We start from the raw sequence: 26,399 nt of genomic DNA, 5'->3' as shown, positions 1-26,399 counted from the left end.
CTAGACCTTAAGTGGTTCATAACTCATGAAAATCCCCTATAAAGGGAGCAGAGAGCATAGCGTTTTGCATTGCAAATTTGGTCCGAGGTTTTGCTTGCACATCAGCCCTCAGCGTTTTTGCCTTCTCCTCGCGAGCAAAGCCCCGGATCACCCATTCAGCCCAGCGTTTTCTGTTTCCAGCCCATTTCCTCACCGGAAACGCATCGAATTCGCTAATGTTGGCTTCCCAGATGCAGTTCGGTACTTCGGCAGCCCATTGATCCTCTTTTTGGCCATTCCCTTACCGGCATCGAGTGCTCCCATTGCGGTTTATCATTGGCATCATTGAGATCTATGTTTTCAGCCCTGCTTTATGCGATAGATCTGCTGCGTTTTGCATGCCAAATCTGCATTTTTGCAGCCAGCTTTCAGTCCTTGTTTCTTCTCACATCGGGAGCGTTCAGCCCCAGATCTACCCTTGGTGGCCATTTGGAACCCCTCATCGAGATGGGATCCAAAGGTGCATCAAGTCAGCCCGGAGGTGCTTCATCTTGAAGAGTTACCCCGTGGCGACATTCCCCATTCGAGTAAGTAAAGTCTCCACTTGAGGTATTGCATGTGTGTACATTCCATTTACGCAATCAAGAGCAAATACCACATTGGCAAGTGTGGGGGGCCCTTGAGAGGGTTTGTTGGGAGCCCATCGGGTCTCTCTCTCTCTCTCTCTCTCTCTCTCTCTCTCTCTCTCTCTCTCTCTCTCTCTCTCTCTCGATACACATCTCTACCTTTCTCTCAACAAAGAAATAAAAGGAACCATCATTCGCGCTAAATAGCACACATTCAAGCTAGGAAAGAAGCAAAGATTTGGGGAAGTGTAAAGTCTAGATCTTGTCACCATATTCAATTCCGCTGCACCTAACATTGGTATCAGAAATTTGTGATTTTGCACTAATCCGTTAATCTTTGAATTTTCTTCCTCTCTTGTGTTTGAGTCTGTTGTAGCGTTTCACCCAAGGACGCTTCTCTCACTCAGGGAACTGTAGGACCTGCCATTGCGCATAGGACTGTGCGCCTTGAGTGTAGGAAATGCAAACACTGTATAACGAGGGTTACAGTTGTGGTGCGTGTAATAGACTTGGGCATAGTGACTTTATTCTATTTGGGTAATGTGTGACAAAGGAGTGGAGTAGCTTCCGTCTTGTGCAGTCCCGACTGCACCAAATTCAACCCACTGATCATTAGGAACTCTTGGAATAGTCGAAGCTAAACCAAAAGCCTCAAGGTAAAGTTCCAAACTCTGAGGAGTATCTGCTAGGTCCTCCTCCTTCATCCATTTCGCATCCAATGCCGGATAGTTCTTAAACTTGACTAAATACCGGCGTATCACTTTACCTTTCACTTTCCTTGTGAGCCAATATATGTTCTGAAATGAGAATCTCCTCGGTCTCTTCCACTTCCGGTTGCTCCTTTGGCTCCCTATCCATTGGCACCTCACTTTTGAAAGATATCAACACTCATATGAAATGCATTGTGAATCTTCCAAGTATCTGGTAACTTCAATCTCTCTGCTCTCCAACTGTGTCCAAATGCTCTGGAGAGTGAGGCCCCAAGGGCCTCTTGTAAACTTACAAGGGATGCCCAAAAGCAGAGCCCCAAAAGCAATCAGTTTAAAAGCACCAAGCCTCAAAAGCATCTGCACCAAAAGCTTGCGTAAATCTGCCCAGAATTGCGAGCAACGCAAATTACAGAAATCTATAAAGCCTGCCACGTTAGCACAGTAATGCAAAATTCAAAAATCTGTACGATCTGCCACGTCAACATCCGTACAGTGCGTTCTACGGAAACCATTGTCAGAGTCTACGCTTTGGGTTTTTTGGGTTTGAGGCCCCACGATTGGTGCTCATAAGTTCTTTTCTCTTGTCCACTTGGCCATTTTTCTTCCAGTTGGGCATGCCACGTCATCACTTTATGACATAACAGGAAATTACAGCAGGCTGAAATTTACTTGCAGCTCACCGGGAAGCTTCTAAAATGCAAGGGACTCCATCCTAGACTTGTACTTTTGACCTAGAGAGATGTTGGCACTGTTATGTTGCCAAAATTGGGTCGAAACCTCCAATTTCAGCCCTCGACAGGTTTGGACAGCTTGGTGGGAGTTTGGTCTAAGTGTTCGAATTGTTTGTTTTCACTTGAATAAAGAAATACCAAAAGGGGGGCTGGTCTTTGTGGCCTATGGGGTGTCGGTATTGGTGTGCGCAGTGATGATCTAGTTGTTGGACACATCTGTCTTCTCTCTTCTTCTCACTCCTCTGTGTGTAATGAACAAGTAATTGAATTAGTACCGCCCCTCTACATGAAGAGGCTGTAAACTCCAATGAATCTCCAATATCAGATTCCGGATCTCCGAGGCCAAAAGGTGCACTCTAGCAGAATCGGCATCAACACTGCACTGCCACTCTGCATCAAGTTCTGGGAGAGAGAGAGCCTTAAGCCATCCTTGGCAACATAGGGCCATTTCCAATAACATTCTGAAGCTGGAAAGGTCATGTCATTAGAGACTCTTTTGTGCACACGTGCGGTTCAGGGGTTGGCCGAGATGAGTTCTTTGGGCTGGTTATTATGTGATATCAACCACCCTTAATACTTGATCCTATTTAGGGCCTGTCTTGGACTATGAGCTTACTGTGTAGTATGCGCTGATTTAAGGTCAGCTTCAAGTAGATAACATTGATTCTTCTAGAAGATCAGTTACACACAGTGTCTTCATTTAGCTTGCATAAACTTTCTCTAGATCCAGCCATAGATGTGCAATGCCAAGAGCTGACTTAATCTTGTTGTTTTTGTTATAGGTATTATGATCTGAAAGTTGGAGGAGGTGCCATTGCGTCTAAGGGTTCTCGTGTGGCAGTAAGACAATGAAATTATGCTGATTGCATCCATGCTGCTTTTGGAACTTTGATGCACTTCTAGAGGAAACTGTAGAGCAATATACCTTTGTTGTAGGTTCATTATGTCGTAAAGTGGAGGGGTGTGACATTCATGACCAGCAGGCAGGGATTGGGAGTGACTGGTGGCACTGTGAGTAGGGAATGATCATTTTTGTACTTCGAAAAAAAGAATGTCTTTATTTTGTGATATGTGAGCTTGTCTCTTTAAAGTGCATCTGTTTGTGCAGCCTTATGGGTTTGATGTTGGTGCATCTGAGCAAGGAATTGTGCTTAAAGGCTTGGATTATGGGGTACAAGGAATGCGTGTAGGCGGTCAGGTAAACGCTTCCCCCCCAAAAAAAGGAATTTGTAAAACAAGCTGATACTGCTCTCTACAACATTTGTATGCAAGCATGGTTCCTCTGCACTTGAGGCTGATTACACACATGGATATTATTTTTTGTGGGCTCCACATAACCTCCGTTCTCTCTCTCTCTCTCTCTCTCTCTCTCTCTCTCTCTCTCTCTCTCTCTCTCTCTGCAACATTTGCATGCGAGCATGTTTCCTCTGCACTTGAGGCTGGTTACACACATGGATATTGTTTTTTGCAGGCTCCACATAACCTCCGTTCTCTCTCTCTCTCTCTCTCTCTCTCTCTCTCTCTCTCTCTCTCTCTCTCTCTCTCTCTCTCTCTCTCTCTGCGGATAGTTTCCTACGACGTTAAAACTCTCTTCTTCTTGGGTGTGTGTGTGTGCTAATAAAAAGAGGAAAATGTTATAATCTTTCTATCACCCAAGTGTGGTAGATTGGTTATTCCATTTCCCTCTTGAATAACAGGTCTTGAGTTAAACTCCTCTTTGGCTAGATCTTTAAGGTCTCTTGGGATAGTTTCCTACGACGTTAAAACTCTCTTCTTCTTCTTCTTCTTTTCTCTCTCTCTCTCTCTCTCTCTCTCTCTCTCTCTCTCTCTCTCTCTCTCTCATACGTTGCTCGCTCTGTTCTTCTCTCTCGGATGGACCAACCAGCCGAGGATGGTGATACAGGTAGCTTCATCACCCCACAAAAAATGAAAGCGACATTCAAACGGAGGAACAGAGATAGTGTACTCTCGCCAAGCTCTCTACGGGCAGGGAAAACCGTCAGAGTCCAGGATGATTTAATGATGGAGAGGGTTCAAGTGATGATTAAATCGGAGCTCAGCTTTATGAGAGATGACATCAGGAAAGAGATGTACGCAAACGCAGAGAGTTATAAGAATTCTATGTATGCAGATACGAGGAAAGAATTGGATAAAGCGATGCTTGGTAAGCATGATGAGATGTATCTATCTGTGAAAGGGGAGATGCAGGCTCTAATGCGGGCAGAAGTGAATGTAATGGAATGTATTATGCAGAAAAAGTTGGATGAGGCAATTGCAAGCTTTGAATCTTGGAAAACCAATGTGGAAAAGTACATGAAGGAAAAGGATGCAGTGATTGAAGAGCTTAAAGGGGAACTTGCAGCTTGCAAAATTATGCCCAAAATGGAGGGGGGAAATCAGCCCTTGATGTTAAAGGAGCTCGAAGAAATTAAGGAGCCGGTGAAAACTCTGCGCGAAAGGGAAGAACAAAACTCGAAAGCGGCTTCCTCATGGGCGGAGCGCCTTTTTAAAACACAGGAGAAGGTTGACGAAGCAGAAAAATGGATTGAGGGTGCAAAGAAAGGGAAGGCCCGGATTCCAGAAGCTGCACAGACTTCTACCATCATCAATATGACCATTGAGGAGGAACAGAAGAGGAGGAATAGAGTCCTCCATGTGCGTATTACAGGTATCAAAGATACCGAAAATGTAGAAGAAGAAGTGAAAGAACTCTTGCAGCGCATAGGCATCCCGGAACCTATGCACACAGGTGCTTGGAGAGTAGGAAAGAAGGGAGTGGATGAGAAGGGAAACGTCAAAGAGAGAGCACTTATTTTGCGTTTCCCGACTTTGGAAACAAGGAAGGAATTCCTGAAGAAGAGACCAGCACTTCAGAAAACTGGGATATTTATGGGGGATGACCTTACTTTAGCACAAATAGCACATATGCAAGAGTTGATACCAGAGATCAAGGCAGCAAGGGAGAAGGGAAAAATTGCCTTTTATAGAGGAGGGAAAGTAGTGGTTTTGGAAAGACGCACAGCATGACGGTGCGAGACATATGGGGCCACACTTCGGATGGCGGCATGGAATTGTAATGGATCATATAGGCTGGATGTGGGTGCCTTTGAGGATAGCTTCAGAGATAGAGACATTGTCTTTTACTCAGAGACACATCAGAAATCTGGACAGTTGATGCCACGTGTGACTCGTTATTCATGGGAGACGGCTTGTCGGCCAGACACTAGATCCGAGCATGGGAGTCGAGGTTCAGGAGGGGTAGCAGTCTTATTCGGGGAGGAGTTGCAGCCGCTATTACAGATTGTCCGGAGAGATAACCAGGCGAGATACATGTAGATGAGACTGAGAGCTGAGACGGGCAGATTCTTATACATTACTATATGTTACTTTCCCCTAGCACATCAGTCTATACCTCACCTAGAGGGTAGTCCCCTTTCTCTATACTTGATGACGACATATGGGAGTTCTCTAGAGATGGAGATATCATTCTTTTGGGAGACTTTAATGCCAGGACGGCCAACTCCTAAACGGTATTTTATGATACCTCGGAGGAGATGCTTAGAGAGATGGATATATCGGAGATGGGGCTTGACAGACACTCATAGGATAGAGAGCACACAGAGTATGGGAGATATCTCATGGAGATGACGACTACGCATGGTTTGGCCATACTTAATGGTCTAGAGATTTTTTCTTCGTCTGGGGGATTCACATACTTTCCACACAGACACGGGGCCAGGACTGTGGACAATGTCATGACTTCACCGAGCTTCATCTCTAGTATTCAGGATCTCAGTGTGGGACCTAGACCTGTTGGAGTAGCAGTGGACCATGCTCTCTTGACTTTTTCAGTCTCTTTCCAGTACAGTGCCTCTCAGACACCACGGAGGATTGCACACACACGGTATACTTTTACACCAGAGACGGACTCAGTTTATGTGGAGGAGATTTACAGTCGGATGTGGGCAGCCGAGCTTGTATATACCGTGGAGGAGATCGCCACTCTATTGATGGAGATCTTGCATGGGGCAGCAGTAGAGGCATACCCACACACTCAACCAGATCAGAGAAGACGTTTTGGGAACATGCCTCAGAATAGTTGGTATGATGAGGAGTGTAGAGAGATGAGAGTTCAGATTCAGAGCGAGCTTATACTTGGAGTCATTACATATAGACAGTCTCGGATTGCCCTTCGGCATTTAGTGCGACGGAAGAAGCGGGCCTTTTTAGCCCAGATGGAACGTGATTTGTATCAGCTCTTTTTGAGTCGAGATTCAGGTGAGGCCTGGCGTCTCTTCCATGAGCACTCACCTCCTCCAGTGATTACTTCTCCCGAGATTTGGGGTCAGTATGCAGCATCATTATATACAATACCTGGGCAACCACCATTACCAGACCCTCTAGAGCCATGTCCAGCCACTAGTACCTTCTTTACCACTGAGATGGTGAAGAACTCCATTGACAGGATGAGGACTAGGAGAGCATATGATCATGATGGTTTGGTGGCAGAGCACTTGATAAATGCTAGAGATTTACTGTCAGAGGTTCTTGCGCGGTTGTTTAACCGTGTTATGTGTGAGGGACTACTCGAGTCTTGGAGATTATCTACTATTGTACCTCTCTTCAAGGCAGGAGACCCACAGTGCCAGGGAACTTCTGTACTATTATGATAGGGCACACATTGGCACGGTTGTATGCATCCATTCTTGAACAACAACTGAGTAAATGGGCAAAAAATGAGGGCATACGAGCAGCAGGACAGGCTGGATTCAGGAGGGGTTTCTCCACTTGGACCATATTCTTACACTCAGAGCCATTATTGAGGAGGGTCGGGCACATGGGAGACGGATGTATTGTTGCTGTGTGGACTTCCGCAAAGCATTTGACACAGTGCCGAGGGCTAGATTGATGTGCAGGCTACTGAAGTTGGGAGTACCCACAGAGATCATAGGGGGGATCATGGCTTTATACGGCTCAGTGACTGGCCATGTACACACTCTTGAGGGGATTTCTGACATTGTTCATTCCACTATAGGAGTGAAACAGGGGTGTCCTTTGTCCCCTACACTATTTGGTGTGTATGTAGATGAGGTTTCTGACTACATTGACAGAGAGGGGGACAGAGGTGCTCAGCTAGCAGGGACATGGATCCCTTTGTTATTATATTTTGATGATATTGTGTTGATATCAGAGTCACCAGAGGGCATGCAGAGACAGTTGGATGCATTGCTCAGCTTTGCAGAGGATAGTGGATTGTCTGTGAACCTTGGTAAAACCAAGGTTATGGTGTTTAACACCACACCACAGTGGGTCAAGAGATCGGCACCTACACTCGTATATGGTCAGGAAACTGTGGAGTACACAGATGCATATACATATCTGGGGGTGGTATTCACAGGACCGAGGTTTACTCTGAGGAGAGCAACAGAGACTAGACTTTCCAGAGCCTATGCGGCATTGGGAGGGCCAGAGAGGATGTGTTCGCAGGTTCAGTTTCAAGAACCACGAACAAAGCTATGGCTCTTTGATACTTTGGTTGCTTCAGCTATGCTTTATGGGGTCCAGGTTTGGGGACCATCTGTGAATCATGACAGTTGGAGGAGCATGGAGAGACCCTTGGTATTTATGATATCCCGGATGATTAGAGCCAAGGCCTCCGTACCACATGCGATTATTTGAGCGGAGGTAGCTGCCCCTCCTATAGAGATTGAGGCTCTTACCAGATTAGTGTCCTTTATGCACAGTCTATGGGATACACATAGAGGCAGATATACTAGATTGGCTCTTGAGTCCTCTAGATAGTTAGCGATGCAGGGAGACGCATCATGTTGGTATGCGTAGATGACCTCATGGTTTCAGAGGCATGGTTTCAGCATGGATAGACTGCCTCCTTTTCAGTATTCCCTGGATGCACCCTCACTGCCAGTCACACGGACGGAGATCACTAGACTCATTTGTCGGGATCTTATACAGTTGGACACCAGGAGGACATGGGTAGAGCCGATGCAAGAGTTGGGTACGAAGATGGCTTTCTATAAAGAGCATCTTCTCTAACTTTCGGGAGATGGGTTTGTGATTCGTCCGAGCTACATGGACACTCATTTGTCTCATGGTCTGCGATGTGCTATTGGTCAGATTCGCACATCCTCACACCAGCTGGAGATTGAGACGGGTAGATTCAAAGGGATACCACCAGAGTATAGGATATACCAACTGTGCGATAGAGAGCCAGACACAGAGCTACACTACATATGCCACTGCAATGTGTATTATGAGATACGAGGGCGCTTCCATTGCTTATTCAGGGAGGGTTTTGGACCCCTAGATAGAGTCATGAGGTATCAGGATCAGAGATGCCTTGGCTTATATCTACTTGAGCTACATTGACATAGAGATAGTCTGCTGAGGAGACATGGAGTACGACAGTCACAGAGACAGATCACAGATTTCTTTGGATCGAGGGAGCCAGGAGACCAACCACCAGCACAAAGTTGTACCCACATTCATACCAGAGGCACCCTCATTGACAGGGCGACTGAGCTCGGGAGATCGAGACGACCATGACCGAGACACAGGAGAACACTCCATCGACGGAGACTCCAGCAGAGGATCAGAGGCATTCTAGCACGACACCCAGAGTGTCATTGAGGGCCTATTCTACATTTCACATTTCACACTTCATTTTTCATTTTCACATTTTACATTCAGTACTTTTTGTACTTGTACTTCAGACATTGTATTAGATTCACCACTTTGTATGTGATGGTCTCATAGGTCATTTTGGCCTTTTGAAGACGTTAATATATCATTTCATTTCATTTCTCTCTCTCTCTCTCTCTCTCTCTCTCTCTCTCTCTCTCTCTCTCTCTTGGGGATGTCGTTAGTGGGGATGTCGTGGTATTTAGTCAATACTATGCATGATGGAGCTGATGGTTATATTGTCTTGTGGGTGACTACCATGGGGCTATACCTTGCACTTTCCTTCAAGGGTGAATCTGGGCTTATCCTGGATTCATCTAGGTATACTCTCTCTCTCTAGTGGTTCAGGAGGTCAGCACCCACATTTACATATGGCCAGGAGACGGTGGAGTATACAGATACATACACCTATCTTGGGGTAGTCTCAAGTGGACCGGTGTTTTCATTGGGGAGAGCAGCAGAGACTAGATTGACAAGAGCTTATGCAGCCTTGGGAGGATTGGAGAGGATGTGTTCGCAGGTTCAGTTTTAGGAACCTCGAACAAAGCTCTGGCTTGTTGATACTCTAGTGGCTTCTGCTATGCTTCACGGGGTTCAGATTTGGTAGCATTGATGGATGGAGATGTATGGAGAGGCCTTTAGTCTCTATGATCTCTCGGATGATTCGGGCTAAGGCCTCAGTGTCACATGAGATTATTCAAGGCGAGCTAGCTGCCCCCCCTCTCGTGGTCAAGGCACTTACTAGATGAGTATCCTTCATGCATAGTTTATGGGAACTCCGCAGAGACAGATATGCTCGGCTAGCCCTTGAGTCATCCTTGACAGCTAGTGCATCCTTGACAGCTAGCGCTACAGGGGATACAGCATGCTAGTATGGCCAAATGACATCATGGTTTCGGCATGGATAGATTGCCTCCGTTCCAATACTCCTTGGATGCACCCTCCCTATCTCTCACATGGACAGAGATAACTAGCTCATACGTCAGGATCTGATTCAGCTAGATACCAGGAGCACATGGATACAACAGACATAGGAGTTGGGTATGAAGATGGATTTATATAGAGAGCATCTTCTCCAACTAAGAGAGGATGGATATGTGATCAGGCCGGCCTATATGGACACTCATTCATCCCATAGGATACGATGTGCTATTGCTCAGACGCGCACATCATCGCATCAATTAGAGATTGAGACTTGCAGATTTAGGAAAGTACCACCAAAGGCCAGGATTTGCCAGTTGAGTCATATAGAGCCAAAGACAGAGTTACATCACATTTGTCATTGTCCTATACTACGAGATACGAGGTCGCTTTCATTGTCTATTCAGAGAGGGCTTTGGACCGTGTTGGCTAGAGTCATATGATATCAAGATCAGAGATGCCTCGGGTCGTTTTTGCTAGAGCTGCACAGACACAAGGAGAGTCTTTTGAGGAGATCAGGCAATGGGAGACATTCACAAAGGGAGATCACTGACTTGTTTAGAGCAGGGACTCTGCAGTCAGGTGAGCAACCTTCACAGTAGCTATTGGACAGATGCGCACATCATCGCATTGCTAGGGATTGAGACCTGCATATTTAGGAGAGTTTCAACAGAGGCCAGGATATGCCAGTTGTGTCATATAGAGCCAGAGATAAGAGTTACATCACATTTGTCATTGTTCGGTATACTATGAGATACGAGGCCACTTTCATTGTCTATTTAGAGAGAGCTTTGGACCGTTGGCTAGAGTATGAGATATCAAAATGAGAGATGCCTTCTGTTGTTTTTGCTAGAGTTGCACAGATACGAAGAGTCTCTTGAGGAGATCAGACAGTAGGAGACATTCACAAAGGGAGATCACTGACTTCTTTAGAGCAGGGACTCAGCAGCCAGATGAGCATGCGTCACAGCAGACTTCAGATCCCTCTTATACTGGAGGTATATTAGTTGACAGAGCCATTGAGCTCGGGAGAGCTCATGTCTACGAGGGCGGCCACATCGATGGAGGCTCCATCAGAGGATCAGGACTATTCTAACACGACATGGGAGACGCCCAGTACGACTATTTACAGGGGCGGACTTTGACGAAGCTCTTCAGTGACCGATGCAATACTTTCTCGGACAATGCCTGATGCCGGGCATCTTCGGGCATTGGTGATGATGATGATTTTAGTCTTTCACCTTACTTCATTTTTACTTTTGTACCCCGAGATTGGATTAGATCCACCAAGATTGTATCAGTTTGGTCTCATAGGTCATTTTGGCCTTTTGAAAACGTTTAAAATAACATTTCATTTCATTTCAGCTCTCTCTCTCTCTCTCTCTCTCTCTCTCTCTCTCTCTCTCTCTCTCTCTATACACTAGGAGAGTTTGGGAGTCACCTGGCTTGGGGACGAGGATGTCAGATTACAGAGACCAGTTTCTCACCATATTGTCTGGGGGGTTCATACAGAGACCACGCTACATGGACACATATATGCCACATAGCTCACGGGTGGCGATTGGTCAGCTGAGAGTGGCTGCACACAGGTTAGAGATTGAGATCGGGAGACATACTGGTGTTCCCAGGGAGGAGCGAGTCTGCAGAGCCTGCACAGAGGAGGTGGAGAGTGAGGAGCACTTTGTATGTAGATGCAGAGCATACACTGAGATCAGAGGCAGGTATGAGGCCTTATTCAGAGGACAGCCCACTCTCCGAGAGATCATGGACTCTCGAGATCAGAGACAGCTCGGACGTTTCTTACTAGAGATACAGAGCCATCGGGACACACTACTACAGCCACACAGCTACACAGACAGAGGGGAGACAGTCGCAGCTCACAGACTTCTTTCAGAGGATTGCCGCCCCTCCCTCACTAGACACTCAGAGGGGAGTGACACTCCCACAGGCGGAGGTGAGCCGAGCTAGACGACGACCACGAGTCACAGGCTACAGAGGCGCGAGCTCCCACCACCGACAGATCGAGGAGATCCGAGCCCGGGAGCACCGTGCCACTGAGGAGCGAGTGGCTCAGATGAGGGCCGACCCGACAGCTTTCATCCGGGTAGCCTTGGCACCAGACCCGCCCATGTACCACATCTTACATCCCCCCATTAGTACAGGATGGAGCTAGATAGCTTGATGCATTCTCATGATTGTACTACCTTGAGCATATAGACATGCATATACCCCTAGAGATAGAGCTCCATCCCTCCTCAGATACTCCACTACCTACATTCAGTTCAGTTTTGTATCAGTTTTGTTTCATTTGTCTTTCCGATAGACGGATGACATACACACCATGTACATTTGATTTGTCTCGTAGGCCGATTTCGGCCTGACATAGACGTTAAAAATCTTTCTTTCTTTCTTTCTTTCTCTCTCTCTCTCGGGATAGTTTCCTACGACGTTAAAACTCTCTTCTTCTTCTTCTTCTTCTCTCTCTCTCTCTCTCTCTCTCTCTCTCTCTCACACACACACACACACACGTGTCATTTTGGCCTTTAGAAGATGTTATATTAACATTTCATTTCATTTTTGTCTCTCTCACCTAGCACATGCAAAATTACTTGGCTCAAGAAGATCCAACTATTAGTTGCTTTTTCCTCAGAGAGTCTGATCAAAAGAATACTTGGTTTCTTGATACTGTATCAGAGATTGCTTATAGTCCCTCCTGAACTTGCGTATGGAAACAAAGGAATTCAAGAAATCCCACCCAATGCAACGCTAGAGGTATGCTTAATGATTTTGCTTCTTGATGTACTGTGCTGCCAAGGTTTCCCAAGTTTTTTGATAGCTTAAATTATCTGCTCAATGCAGATGAACTTAGAACTTCTCAGCATCAAACAATCGCCATTCGGGTAAAAGACACTTCAAATTGGCTTCGCATCTTGGTCAGTATACATATGGTTAACTATCAAAAAATTCATCTTTACAGGTCACCAGTGAAACTAGTGGAAGGCTGACAAGGTTCTTATGTAATCATTCATGCTAATGCAATGTGATGTCCTTCACATGCTGAGGTAAAACTGCGTCTAAAACAACTCTGATGTGCCTTCTTGATCCATTGATCTGTTGCATCAAGCATTTAAATTTTGATTATACATAGGAATGCTCAAGAGTATTGTGATGGTTGCCCTTTCTCAGCAGAAAACTGCTGTACGCCCTGCTCTACAGTCGTGTGGAGCACCTGGACTGAACTATGTATTTTTGTACTCCACACTGGCTCCTTGAATTTCAGCTGATTGATGAAGCAGCAGAGATTCTTAAAGTCAGCACCACAATTATTGCAATACACGGAAAAAAAAGGAGTAAAGCACCAAAACCATGTATTTGTTATATAAATTTTTGGACATGTAATGTGTTGCTTACTGGGGCCTATTGTAAACTGATTACTACAATCCAATGTGTCCAATGTCTTTCACATTAAGAATGTGTTTGAAGGGCCATCTCTGATAATCGTCCATTTAAGGCCTCGCGTAACTTTAAAATTTGTAAATGGGTCTCTCATGTGACTTCCCTTTTTCTCAAGCTTTCTTTGTTTTAGAATGCCAATGTGGGCCATCACCTTGTTTTGATTTTAGAGTCATATTAACTTTGCTTCACACTATCCAATCGCAAAGTTCACATCTTTTTCTCCCTTTGTATTTTCTCCTAGCATTCGTGAATAATATTGATCTTTCAGGTCATGGGATAATGAGCGCATATCAACTTTGCCAAGTTAGTGCCTGGATGCAAGATTGCTACAGCCACTCTTTCTTGGGTATTTTTAATTGTGTGAACCATAGTGGGCTTTCAAGCTTCTTGTCAACTTTGAACTATTCTAGTAGGCAAATGTATCTGAAGCAAATTGGCATGATCCATCTTATCCCTTTTAGTTTGTGGTGTGTAGTTTTGAACTCGGTAATGCAAAGAGTTATGAAAGTAGTTGATCTCCTTTGACCTCTACCTTGTATTGCGGGTCTCCTACCTACTTTTCTGACTTGCTGAATTCACTTCTCCATTGTACAACCACGTAGAAGAAGATTTGAGGATTTGAAGGCATGAGTTGATATGGGTGATATGCTCGAGATTGCCACCAGATTGTGGGTAGCTTATTCTACTTTGACAATCTCTTGACCTGGTTTAAGCTACACGGCTAGGCTTGAGATATCCTTTTGTAGGACTTAATAACACACCAAATGTGTGAACCTTGAAGTTGGAATCTTGAAAAGAAATTTATTACTATAGTGAGAACTTATTAAGCTCAAAACCTTACCTACTCGTAGCCATTGTAGAGGCTGGAGTTTGGACTTTACAAAGGTCCCTTGCAAAGTGCCCTCCCCGATCATGCAAATTGTCATGACTGAAATAATTGTGTAGTTGCAGCTATCATTTTTATTTCAGCATCAAAAGTATAGACAATCCAAAATCAAGCAATAATTGCATTGCGAACAGTATTGGCAAAAAGGGCCGGAGGTGGTCAAAGCTCTTATGAATTCTGGGAAGCATTCTAAACAGTATCATATGACACCATTTCACTACGCAGATTTGGCACAAACTTGTAGACCATTGCTTGAATATCTATATCAACTATTCGACAAGATTAATTTCTACAACTCATTTAATATGGTCAGAAATTTTGTTAATGAATGTGTTTGAAGATTCCTCTACTACGAATTTGTTCTCTAGTTGCCAAGATAGAAATGAAAAGCACAAGGAAAGGCTTTAGAGTTTGACCCCATTCAAGTTCTACGCTGTATCCAACTTTTAGCCTTATGCTTGTAAAAGGGGGGGAAGGGAATTTATCATGAGATTTGCACTCTTAAGAAATAGCAAAAAAGTTATAATTTCTCTGGTAAAATCCTTCCATTGAGCTCTTGCACGCGCATATGCTCAAACTTACATGTTTAAGAATGTGAGTTGCACACAGCTAATCATTGTTAACATAAGAAGCCAGATGCAGCAAGTGGCAAAATACCCAACAAAACAGATAATTTGAGCGTCCATCATATGTACAAAACTGATGACCCCATTTTCATCCTACCACTTTAAACGGAAAAAGAATGCAAAGACACCTGTCTTTGAAACACATCTCAAAACTTTATGAACATGAACACTGGGTGGATGAGCTAAGAAATAAATGAAGATAGAAGAGCGTGAGCAGGAACGAGGCAAGGCATTCTATCACTAACAACGCATAATAGGAGCCCCAAACCAAGGAAACCAAAATTTAGGTGGGGGAGTAATAATTATTATTGTCTACTAGCACAAAAACCTGACAAGGTGACACTCTCCACAAAGTTAAGAAACTCTCAATTCTCGCTAGGCTACAATTGCTACCATGCTGCCTTACAGAACACCCTGAGCTCAACCGACTGGGCACGTTCAAAAGCTTGGGCTTTAACAATGGCAAAGGTATGTGCCATTTGCATATATAGCACATCAATTATCACTACGCAAATATAATTGCATTGATAAGGGCCTTTCTTGCTCCACATGTTGACTTATCTTTGTTATAGGATTGCTCACTCTGCAATTCACTGCGTATTTCTGGACCTCTAAGGAGTTCTCTTATTCTTTAATGTAGCACATTAGACTGCAGGTGCCTCTTTCATCTTCTTCGGTGGCGGATTTCCTCCTGCTATGAGAACATAGCTGTAGAATCCTACCATTCCAATACTGCAATAAAACAGCAACTCAGTCCAAACACCGAGATAGTCAAATATTTCCATTTTACAATACACCATTATATACATCCTAAATATAATGGTCCCCCTTCTGAAAATATATAAAAGAAGTAAAAACAAACCTGATTAGAGTGAAAAATGCAGCTGGGAAAAAGGCCCTAGCCTGCCAGATCACAGAAAAAAGCTTTTAATTAACATCTCCACCTGATTTGCATGCATAATATTTAGGAAGCAGATAGACCATTACCTCAAACAACCTTCGACTCTGTCTCAATGCAAGGATTGCTGAAATAACTGTCACAGCAAGAAACATACATCGATCAACAAACCCATATTTTTCTCGATTGTTTTTTTACTAATATAGAACGTATCAGCTGACTTCATTAATAGTCGAGAGCGAGATGATAATAACTGATTACATAACGTCACAATAAACATTAAATTGGTAAACAAAGTGCAAATTTTGCTCGATTGGTTTTTGGAGGGTGAAGAATGAGAAAAATGGCCTCTAAATCAGTGTAATATCTCCAATTTCAATCCACTTTTGAGAGCCAGTCACTCTCTAATCATTTAAATTCTTTGGCTGAACCCAACATACTAGTGATGAAGGCCTTGTATATGATCAGATTTGAGGTACAATTTTCATAAAAGAAGTTGTACCGCTTTTACTTTGAGTGCTTATTATAGTTGCTAACAAGAGTTGTACACTCCAACAACCCCCATTAGAAGCTAGTATTGATCAGCATTAAGCTTGATCGAACGTTTTAAAAAACACTAGGCTTAGTGAGAATAATTGGTTTCTAGATTCTTGACATAGAAGATTTGTGTCTAAGTCACTAACCAAGTGTTGAGCTTCCTTGATGCACAACCCGTAACAATGGCTCTCTTTGAAAATGCGCACCTCACATTTTGAAGTCTCAACAATAATTTGTTCATAATTTAATCTACTTTTATCATTTTGATAGGAACCATGCATGTATGGATAAGAAGGCACATGCATGCATAATGAGAATAATGTATAATTTTTTTCATCTTGTCATTAGGACATTTGACTGAAGTCACCAACCTAGTGTTAAGCTTTCTTGATGAAAAAAACCATAACAAGTGCTTGATTACTGACATTGAAAATACCCATCTATCCGTATGGGTATCATTTTGAAAGAGATTGTGTACTTGGATCCAAGTACAAACACCTTTACAGAGCATGCAAATGATTAAAGACTCCCACACGACAACCACACGCCATTACATGGACACTTCAATGCACCCCCCTAATGTGTGAACATATCCGCACAAATATGTTTTTTGGAAAAGAAAGTCTCCGGGAGGTAGCAAACTATCACCTGCTTGTCCTATAATATAAGTGGTCGTTGGCTTTCCTTCTTTCCATGCACTCAAACTTGTAACACTCAAAGCCAAAAGAATGCCACCGAGTATAACTCCAAAACGAATAGGAGCAGTGCTTCCAGATATAATAAACCAAAGGAAGCCTCCTATCACAAGTATTCCACCTGGACAAAGAAAATAAGCATTAATTAAGAAGACCATTTCAGAGACAAATCATTACCATTGATAAACTTCAAGATGGCTACAAAAAATTAACACCCTGATGTTGAATTGGCTCTTTCTGTACAGTCCTAGTCTGCTGAAAATCTAATGTTTTTTAAACATGTGCGCACATTTGTACTATTGACGGTGGATCCACTAGAAGGTAATAATTCGGATGCCTCACTCGTGACATAGAGCAACGCAGACGGAATAACCTTCGAAGCCATCCTAGAACAAATACTCCTAGAGCGTAATTTCAGATAAATGACTGGAGCAATGTTATAAGGAAAATCTGCTACACCACCTTGAATTGATACTTACGATGTGTCGGATGACGAGAGCATCTACGAAAGATATCCTTCCATCCAGAACGGACGTTTCTGATGGCGACAGGATGCATGACTTGGAGCATTGCTAAGCATTTGTTCCGAAGGTTCAATGAGCAGGAGACTCAGTTATGAACATTTTTGGTTCATTACAAGGTGGCGTACAAGAGCACTAGGACAAGAATGTCTCATTGTATTGACAAATCCAGACTAAGTGTTGCACGCTAAGGAGACAGTGTCACAAGACAGGTACCACGTGCCAACAGAAAAGAACACAATGAACAGACTTTTAGCACTCCAATAACAACTGAAACTGAAAGAAAGAGAGCACATGCGACATGGAGTGGCGGAATTCCACCCTAGAGAGTATTGGCCCCAAACCTTGGCGCCCCATTCGGTATTTCTTTATATTACTTGAACTCACTACAATACCGGTACTCGTGCTCTGCACCTTCTCACTGAAGTGTCCCGGAGACTGAGCCCTCTGCACTTATTTAAATTTTGAAGGCCCTTGGCCTTGAAAAGCAGTTTACATGAAAAGCTTGAAACTCAAAAGCAACTCGCCCAAAAGCTGGTGCTGAAAATCAGCCACCGTAAATCACGGAAATCCGTACAGTGCCACGTCAGCACCTGTCAACGCAAAACGCGGAAATCCGTACAATCTGCCACATTAGCATGTCAACGCAAAATCCGGACGTCCACCGTCCGTACAGCCTACTGCCATGTCATCAGCTGAATACGCAAGTCCTTTTGTGTGTGTGGGTCCTGCTTTATTTATTCTCTTTAGGTCACTTGGGCCCCATCGAACGGGGTCCCATAAGTTGGCGGGAACTTCTTTAAAAATAGACCCACTCGGCGAGGATCTGTAAGTTGGTGAGAACTTCAACTTCTTTTGCTGCTTGTAGGGTTTAGGCCCCTCGGCCGGGATGTGCAAGTTGGCTCCATTCTTCGGTGGCCTGACACGTCAGCAGTTTGTGACATCCCCCCTTCTTGAAAGAAAGTAATCGTCCGCGATCACAGCATATCTGCAAAACAACTGGAGTTGGCTCAAAAATTTCCGAGGGACAATCAGTTTTGCTCTTTTTGTTAAGGAGTTGGCTTCTCCTTTCGGCTCTTTTGATCAAGGAGTCGGCTTCTCCTTTCGTCCAGATCGGAACTCTTGATGTAACAAACTTGGACACCCCAAGTCAAGATTCTACCGCGACACAGCAGAGATTCACCTTAAAACAGTTCACAAAATTGATGCGGCCCGGCGTAGTTATGTGAGGAGTGAGGCCCTGCCTGCTTATTTATAAGTACAAGGGATGCCCAAAATCAGAGCCCCAAAAATCCCTAAACTCAAAAGTAGTTTGCCCAAAAGCTGGCATAAAAATCAGCTTGCGCAATTTCTGGAGATCCGTACGCTACCACTCAGCATGTCAACGCGTTTTGCACTGCAATTTGCGGAACTTCGTACAATTGGCCATGTCAGCCTGCCAACACATTTTGCGGAGGTCCGTACCGCTGCCACGTGGCATTTTTGTCGCGACCACTATATAGGTTGCGGGGGTCGTGGCAGGCACTAGGAACAACACATCTAGCACATGTACCAATCGACAGTCACATCACCAGACATCGCACGACAAATCACATTCAGATTCATTCCAAATCTCAGACCATGATTAATCGACAACGTATTTAGTAATCGCATCTAGATCTAGTCGGGACCTCACAGATGCTCGATTAACTAATTTATATTGCAATCATGTCTATAGAGATTTATGAGACCAAAATGCTGCAATCATTTCGTCTTTTAGTTCCTGCACTCAAACAAGTCAAGTACAAATCAATCAATTGAAAGCGCGAAGGAGAGACTACCGGTAGATGCGCGAGGTGAAGGAGTGCAGGATTGGGCCGGGTAGAGCGAGGCACAAGTGTACTAGAGTAGAAGCGCTAAGGATCGAAAGCAGAGAGAGAGAGAGAGAGAGAGAGAGAGAGAGAGAGAGAGAGAGAGCTCGCACGATTTGGGGAAAACTCACTTATGAGTTTTGTGGGCTTCTCACTTTTATTATAAGTGACTATAAAAATATGTCCAGGTTCAATGTGAACCTAGACAAAGTATAAAATGTACAAAAGGGGTTATTTAGGCCTTTAATCCAACAACCTCTCACTTAAAGGCATAAGTGACGCCTTTAAGTTAACCAACTCCCACCAGCTGTATGCAATGCTCATGTTGAGCCTTGGCAAGATTTTTGGTGAGAACATCTACAGGGTTATCATGTGTATTGATCTTAGTCAAGGTGACTAGACCATCCTCCAATACTTGACGTATGAAGTGGTACCGCACATCTATGTGTTTGGTACGTGCATGAAGCATGGCATTTTTTGCTGAATAGATAGCACTCTCGCTATCACACCCCAACACTGAAGTATGAGCAGGCATGCCAAGTTCTTTTGCAAGTCTGCCCAACCAAATGGCCTCTTTTGAAGCCTCTGTGGCTGAAATGTATTCAGCCTCAGTAGAACTCAGTGCCACAATTTTCTACAACCTAGAGCACCAAGAGACTGCACCACCAGCAATAGCAAATACATATCCACTAGTAGATTTCTTGGTATCCATGTCACCTGCCATGTCTGCATCACAATATTATTGCAACTTTAAGTCACTTTTGCCATAACAAATATACTTTGATTGTGTACCTTGCAAATATCTCAGAATGCATTTGACAGCTTCCCAATGCGCTTTGCCAGGAATCGACATGTATCGACTAACAACTCCCACTGTATAAGCAATGTCAGGACGAGTCGCAACCATAGCATACATAAGAGAACCACAAGTCGATGAATAAGGGATTCCCTTCATTGCTTTCAATGCCACCTCATCCTTTGGGCAATCTGCTTTGCTAAGCTGTACTCCAAGATGCTTAGCATCAGCCGTATTAAATCTATCAAGTACTTTTGCAATGTACTTTTCTTGAGATAAAAACAACAATTTCAGCTTTCTATCTCTTTTAATACGCATGCCCAAAATATGCTCTGCATCACCCAAATCCTTCATAGCAAATGTTGAATTTAGCTTACGTTTCAAAGCATCGAAACTAGTCTTATGTTTCCCGGCAAGTAGCATGTCATCAACATCGAGAACAAGTATGATGACTACCATCTTCATCCCTTTTCGTATACAAACAATGATCTGCATGGCTGCGTTTAAAGCCTTGAAACAATATAAAAGTGTCAAACTTCTTATACCACTACCCTGATGATTGTCTCAAACCATACAAAGCCCTTTTCAGTTTGCATACTAGTTCCTCGCGTGTAGAAACTACAAAACCCTCAAGTTGTTTCATGTATATGTCCTCCTCAATGTCACCATGCAAAAACGATGTCTTCATCCATTTGATTCAATTCCAAATCATGCACCGCAACTAGAGCAAAAAGGACACGTAATGTTGTAAGCTTTACAACAGGAGAAAAGATTTCTTGAAAATCAATTCCTTCTTTCTGTGCATATCCTTTTGCAACCAATCTTGCTTGTACTTGGGTTTTTCATCCACGATCTTAATCTTGTATACCCATTTGTTAGGAAGAGCCTTTTTCCATTTAGGCAAAGGCACAAGATCCCAAGTATCATTTGCATACAAGGATTTCATTTCCTCCTGCATTGCAAGCTCCCACTTACTACTTGACTCACATGACTTAACCTCTTTATAAGTAAGAGGTTCACCCTCATCTGACAACATTACATGATGCAAAGAGGGATTGAATCTCTGCAGTTGCCTTCTCAAACGAGTTGACTTGCGTACCCAATGATCTACATTCTTAGGCAACGGTTCTACATCATGAGGCAACTCATTTTTAGCTCTATCATGCTACTGAAAATCATTTTCAACCACTTCAGGTGGCTGTCCTTCCTCATTAGGAGCATCAATATCATGTCCTACTGTCACAAACGGGAGCGCATAACAATATAAAATACATTCGGATAAATAGGATTTATCACTTATTACTGAAGCCAGAGGATATAGAGAGAAATAGATAGAGAGAGATAGAGAGTGAGAAGATCGACACAGTACTGGGGACCAGAAGATGGGCTGGTCCCCTCCCATAATAGTATCTTTATTACTGAGGAGAAGTCTATACAAGCACTTGAACCGAACGTATTACCACGTTCATTCTAGAATAAGACTTGATGGTTCCCGGAAGCCTCGGCTTCCTATTCCTAGGGCAAAACCCTATTCCAAGGAACTTCCGTTCCTTATTCCAAATCCTTGAGAACCGAGAACCCCTCTGGATCTCACCTTCCAGACTCAGGGTATGACATCCTTGCAACTCTTTTCCGACTCTGTTCCCAGAGACCTCTTCCTGCAGAATAACTCTGCTTTCCCCGACGCAAAGTCCTTACTTGGGAATCTCAACTTCCGGATCACAACTTGAGAGACTACCTCTCTCCGATCCGTGGATCTACTTCCCAAACTTGGGTACGAAACCCTTGGGCTGATCTTGCTCTAGTTCCTCAGAGCACTTTTATCCTGCAAAGGCTTGTGCCTTCCTCTGCTCCTACTCCCTTACGAAGAGGAAGTACACCTGCAATCAAATACTCAGAGATCATAACATGAAAATCGTTACCTTCACAATCTCAACGCTCGAAACGCAGCTCGGTTCTCGAAAAGCAATTCCTCGGAAGAGATCTCTACATAGAAAATCCTCTCTTCTAATCCTACACACAAAAGAGGTGTGTTCTCGGGTTCCTTCTAGTAAATCAGCCCCGTCTACGACCTTTATGGGCTGAAAACAGAGAAAAACAGCAACTTGTCGCGATGGAAACACGCTCCGTAGGCACTTCTTCGCGAGGGAACTCGCGCAATGGGTCCTGGCAACATCGGGTACAGTTGGGGCCGCCATGGGCATCATCGGCAACGTCTTCTTTGCGGCTGAAATCTGCAGCAGCATCTCCTCCTTGCGAAAACTGGTCTGAATCTGTCCAAAAACTCAATAAAACCTTATAAGTTAAAAACAATGCTTTCACAGCACTTGCCAGGCGTCCCTGGATGCAATCACATGCACAGTTGCAATGCAGACATAAACTTCCTCACAGGAAAGCATCTGCTTTCCCGAAAAGCAATTCTGCTTCCTTAGAAAGCATCTGTTTTTCCTCAAAGTTTCCTCTAACCCATCTTCATTCAAGTGCTTGCTTTTCCTTGTGCACAATTCTAACACAGTTTGGAATTTGCTCCTGACTATGGATATTCCCTTTTCCCATGCACCTGTCACCCACCTTGTGACGCATCAGGAATACCCGTCACCTAGTCCTTTCCTACCAAACTTGCGGTACAATCTCCTTCATGTGCTCTATGTCACCCATCCTATGACGCATCAGTGATGTCCGTTCCGGGTTTTCGAATTCCATTTCCGGAATTCCAAGCGTAGGCCGAAGCCTTCTCGCTTCTCCTTCGCGATGAAGTACCTGCAAACACACACGCAAACACGCGACAACAATTCGTATGGTGAATCCACAATAGATACCTGTCGCTCTTTTGCGGGAAAAGCGACTTCCGTGCTTCGTAGTCTCGCGGTCTCTTGCGTTATCTAGCGGCAGAGTCTTCTCTTGCTGACGTTGGTAACTCCCTTTCAGTGAGGGCATGTGGTGCTTTTATAGCTCCTTTGCCACAGTACGAATAGCTGCTCGCGTAGAGATCGCAGCCGGTTTTTTTTTTTTTTTCCCCCACTGTTCTTCCAGAAAAAGAGAGAAAGCGCTGGCTGATCTGTTGCCTTATTTATCAGATGGCTGCCCACTTATTAAATGGGCGGCCGGCGTATTTTAAAAATAGTCTGAATTTGCCCAAAAACTCAATAAAACCTTATAAGTTATAAACAATGCTTTCACAGCACTTCCCAGGCGTCCCTGGATGCAACCACATGCATGAATGCAATGCAAACATAGATTCCTCGTGGGAAAACGTCTGCTCTTCCCGGAAAACTCGTTAAAATATTCCGCTTTTTAAGAAAAGCTTCTCAGAACCCATCTTTATTCTTGTGCTTGCGTCTTTACGCATATTCCTCTTTTCCAGTTCGGATTTTCTCTCGACTATGGATATCCCCTTTCAGATGCACCCGTCACCCACCTTGTGACACATCAGGAATACCCATCACCTAGTCCTTTCCTACCGAACTTACGGTACAATCCCCTTCACGATGCTCTATGTCACCCATCCTATGATGCATCACAGATGTCCGTTCTTGGATGGTCGGATACTTCTTACTGATGCTTCCTGTCACCTATCCGTTGTGACGCATCAGAAGTACCCGTTCTTCGTGGCCTTACAGATATTCCCTTTCACAGTGCTCCTGTCATTACTTTGAATGACGCACTAGGGATACTCTATACTCGGATGTTTCAAGTGAGAAAAACCCTCTCACTTAAAATTCTAGTAATTCATTTAGAATTATTTTCCTTGGTGTTCCAAGCGAGAAAATCCTCTCACTTATAAATCCAATAATTCATTTAGAATTATTTTTTTATGTCAGATAAAGCCAATTTAGCAACATCCCTCTCACTTATAAACAGTTGTCCTCAACTGTAGAGGTCCAACTGAACTGCCCGGGGAGAAACCGAAAAAATTCCAAATCTTGCTCAATGGTGAGTTGAGTTGGTCCTTTCTCAAAAGAGAACTTAAAAATTAAATTAAATAGAATTCAATAATTCAATACTTACCGATTCATGTCCTTCCTCTAGTACCTCGAGGATATCCTTCACCAATCATCAAACTTACAAGCCATGTAAGACCTCCTCATTCGCGTCTTTCCAACAGATTGGAAGGTTCCTCATCCGAGAATCTGTTAACTCAATTCCACCTTCTCAATCCCGAGAAGAATAATCCTCCTAGAGATCAATCTAGGTATCTGTTCTTGCGCATAATCCTACGCTGTTAGTCGAGAGGGTATTAAACCTCTGTGTCCTCCCACATAGGGAATGCCCAAATCATAAGAGTATTAATCTCGATGTCTTCCTTCACAAACAAAGTCTGCGATCACCTTAAAGAAGGTTCTTGTTTCCGTCGCTCAACGTAGGCGGACGGTTCCAATCCGAAGATTCCTTGTGTACGGCGGCACTTCCTTCCAATCTTTTCCTCCTGCGAGGTATTACCACCAGCAGTGTTTTCCTGACGTCCATTAGCGTCTCTTCCTTGCAGAGGCCATCCTTGCAAGCATCTAGGACTCCTCGCAAAATCTTAGGCAGATAAAATTCTAGCCATACCATTCTATGAACATAAGTTCAAACAGGGCCCACTTAAGGGCGAACCCGCTTTAGATCTCAATGATGTTCTCCCATATGTGGTTAAGGTAATTCTTACCATTTTAAAACAGTTGGCGAATTTTACTCTCTCACGAAATCGAATTTATTCGAGCAACGTGTAAATGCTACTTGACCTGCTCATGGAGAAACATATACCGCAACCAAAAGTTGCTTCTGTAATGGTAAAAGCACATAGCGTACTCAATGATCAACGATCATCAAAAAACCTCTTCTCCGTAGAGACTCAAAGTCCTTCTACCGAACACATCTCAAAAAGAGATTCTCGTGTCGGAATATCCTTGCGTGCAAAAAGGCGCTCAAGAGAGTATAACAAATTCCCGTCCAGTTCCTCAAAAGGAAGTTGGTTCATCTCATTCCGTTCAGCAGAAAAAAATTCGATTGGTAGATGACCCACCTTAGCATAGGTCTACATCTTCGTGTGTTATCCATGTACCCAAAGGTGTACATAAGTTTCAGTGAGCCTAGGAAATTACCTTCCCTTCGTAAGATCCTTAGAGCGAAGACGCTCAACCTGACGATCCCTTGGCTCAATCTCAGAGCAAAACCCGCTCATCAAATAAACTAGGATTTCAATCCTTGGAGTCCTCGAGAACAAGCCGTAACCGTCGCTTGTTCCTTCCCTCATAAAGAGAGTATTCATTCACTTGTGCAAAAAGCACTACCATGTCTTCTCTTACCGGGTAGGAAGTGTTGGTTCGTAAGGTACTTAAGCTTGATAAAAGCTTTTCTTTGCTTGAAAGCTCATAATGGTTCCTTCATAATGTCCTACCCGCAGTAGCAGGCAATCTGTTCGAGAATTACCGGATACCAGATTAATCATGGACCTTCCAGATGGTTAAGCAAAGCAATTCATCGTATAAAACAATGTTCTGACTCAACCCTACTCTCATAAACACTTGAGAGTGATTGTCTGGTTAGATACATGCATATCTCGTGCATAAAAGCAATACGCAGTTTTCAAATCCCTCAAAGATTTAGCTTTGATCAAAGACATGCTCTCTCACTTAAAGTTCGAGGGTCTTTTGTTCAAAATTTAAGGAGTTATAGATTGAATTCCCTTACTCCAAACTTTCTCCGGATAGCAACGTATCCTTCGAGGAGAGGTAACAAAAGTTCGTTGTTTCCGTGTTCAATGGTTCTCGTCCCACTGCGGGGATTAGATTTTATGTACACTCGGATGTACACTTTCAGCTTGTATTGCTGACTCCACCATCTGCTGCAAAGTATCTTGCAGATGCGTCTACAAAATTCGGGCAAAAGTCCTTCGTTCAATTTCTTCATCCTTCCTTCCTCAGAGAGGGTCAAGAGTGGAGCTACCTTGGCAAGAGTGAACCACTACTTGCTTGGACTCGCTCGTATTTCTATTGGGAAAACGGATCCCAATCTTCTTGGATGCCTTCCTCAAAGCGAAGAGGAAAAAAAATTGTCGAAAAATTCAGCCTTGAATTGAATCCAAGTCTTGTTGTAAGTTCCTTGCAGAGCTTTGGTATACCACCAAGTACTTGCAATCCCCTTGAGGTGTTTGGTCACATGCCTCACCTTCAACGCTTTTTTAGAAATTGTCGTTTGCAAAGGCAACTTCAAACTGTCGAATGAAAGCGATAGCTTTCGGCTTTCGGGACATCTTCCCTTCCGTCAAAAGTATCAAACTTGACCGGAGTGCTCTGAGGTCTAAAGACCTTCTTCATATCCTTTCCGGAATGACGGGATTTCATGGCTATGATTTAGGATTGATGTTCATGGATATTTTCAGAATTCTGAAGGATCTTGAGCATTCCGCTCCTTGGATTTTCTAGGTTCTTGAGCATCATGCTCTTCGCCTTCTCAAAGAATCCCAAGTCTTGTGTCGACTTCTTG

At 43.8% G+C, this 26,399-nt stretch overlaps 2 protein-coding genes across 5 annotated transcripts in view; one reads left to right on the top strand and one right to left on the bottom strand.

Moving 5' to 3' along the window:
• The window catches only part of LOC147445745 (FKBP-like peptidyl-prolyl cis-trans isomerase family protein), a 52,742-nt gene extending 39,588 nt beyond the window's left edge, over positions 1-13,154 (top strand). Inside the window, exons 5-11 of one of the 3 annotated variants that reach the window (XM_086525171.1) lie at positions 2,829-2,886; positions 2,983-3,057; positions 3,155-3,244; positions 12,361-12,438; positions 12,526-12,566; positions 12,644-12,728; positions 12,856-13,154. In XM_086525171.1, coding sequence (XP_086381297.1) covers positions 2,829-2,886; positions 2,983-3,057; positions 3,155-3,244; positions 12,361-12,438; positions 12,526-12,566; positions 12,644-12,671 — 370 coding nt within the window. In that variant the 3' untranslated portion in view covers positions 12,672-12,728; positions 12,856-13,154. Of the gene's footprint in view, positions 1-2,828; positions 2,887-2,982; positions 3,058-3,154; positions 3,245-12,360; positions 12,439-12,525; positions 12,567-12,643; positions 12,729-12,814 lie in introns of all 3 variants that reach the window. The other 2 variants (XM_086525172.1, XM_086525173.1) reach the window with 2 other exon arrangements.
• Positions 13,155-14,890: 1,736 nt separating this feature from the next.
• The window catches only part of LOC147445744 (protein FATTY ACID EXPORT 3, chloroplastic-like), a 38,404-nt gene continuing 26,895 nt past the window's right edge, over positions 14,891-26,399 (bottom strand). For both annotated transcript variants that reach the window (XM_086525170.1, XM_086525169.1), the window contains 4 exons: positions 16,718-16,885; positions 15,622-15,668; positions 15,497-15,537; positions 14,891-15,366 (listed from right to left, as the gene is read on the bottom strand). In XM_086525170.1, the coding sequence (XP_086381296.1) occupies positions 15,279-15,366; positions 15,497-15,537; positions 15,622-15,668; positions 16,718-16,885 (344 nt within the window). In that variant the 3' untranslated portion in view covers positions 14,891-15,278. The remainder of the gene's footprint in view (positions 15,367-15,496; positions 15,538-15,621; positions 15,669-16,717; positions 16,886-26,399) is intronic.

Source organism: Adiantum capillus-veneris, chromosome 12 (genome assembly GCF_014529385.1).
Source record: "Adiantum capillus-veneris isolate H3 chromosome 12, ASM1452938v2, whole genome shotgun sequence".
Taxonomy (NCBI): domain Eukaryota; kingdom Viridiplantae; phylum Streptophyta; class Polypodiopsida; order Polypodiales; family Pteridaceae; genus Adiantum; species Adiantum capillus-veneris.
This window is presented reverse-complemented; position numbering and strand designations above follow the sequence as displayed.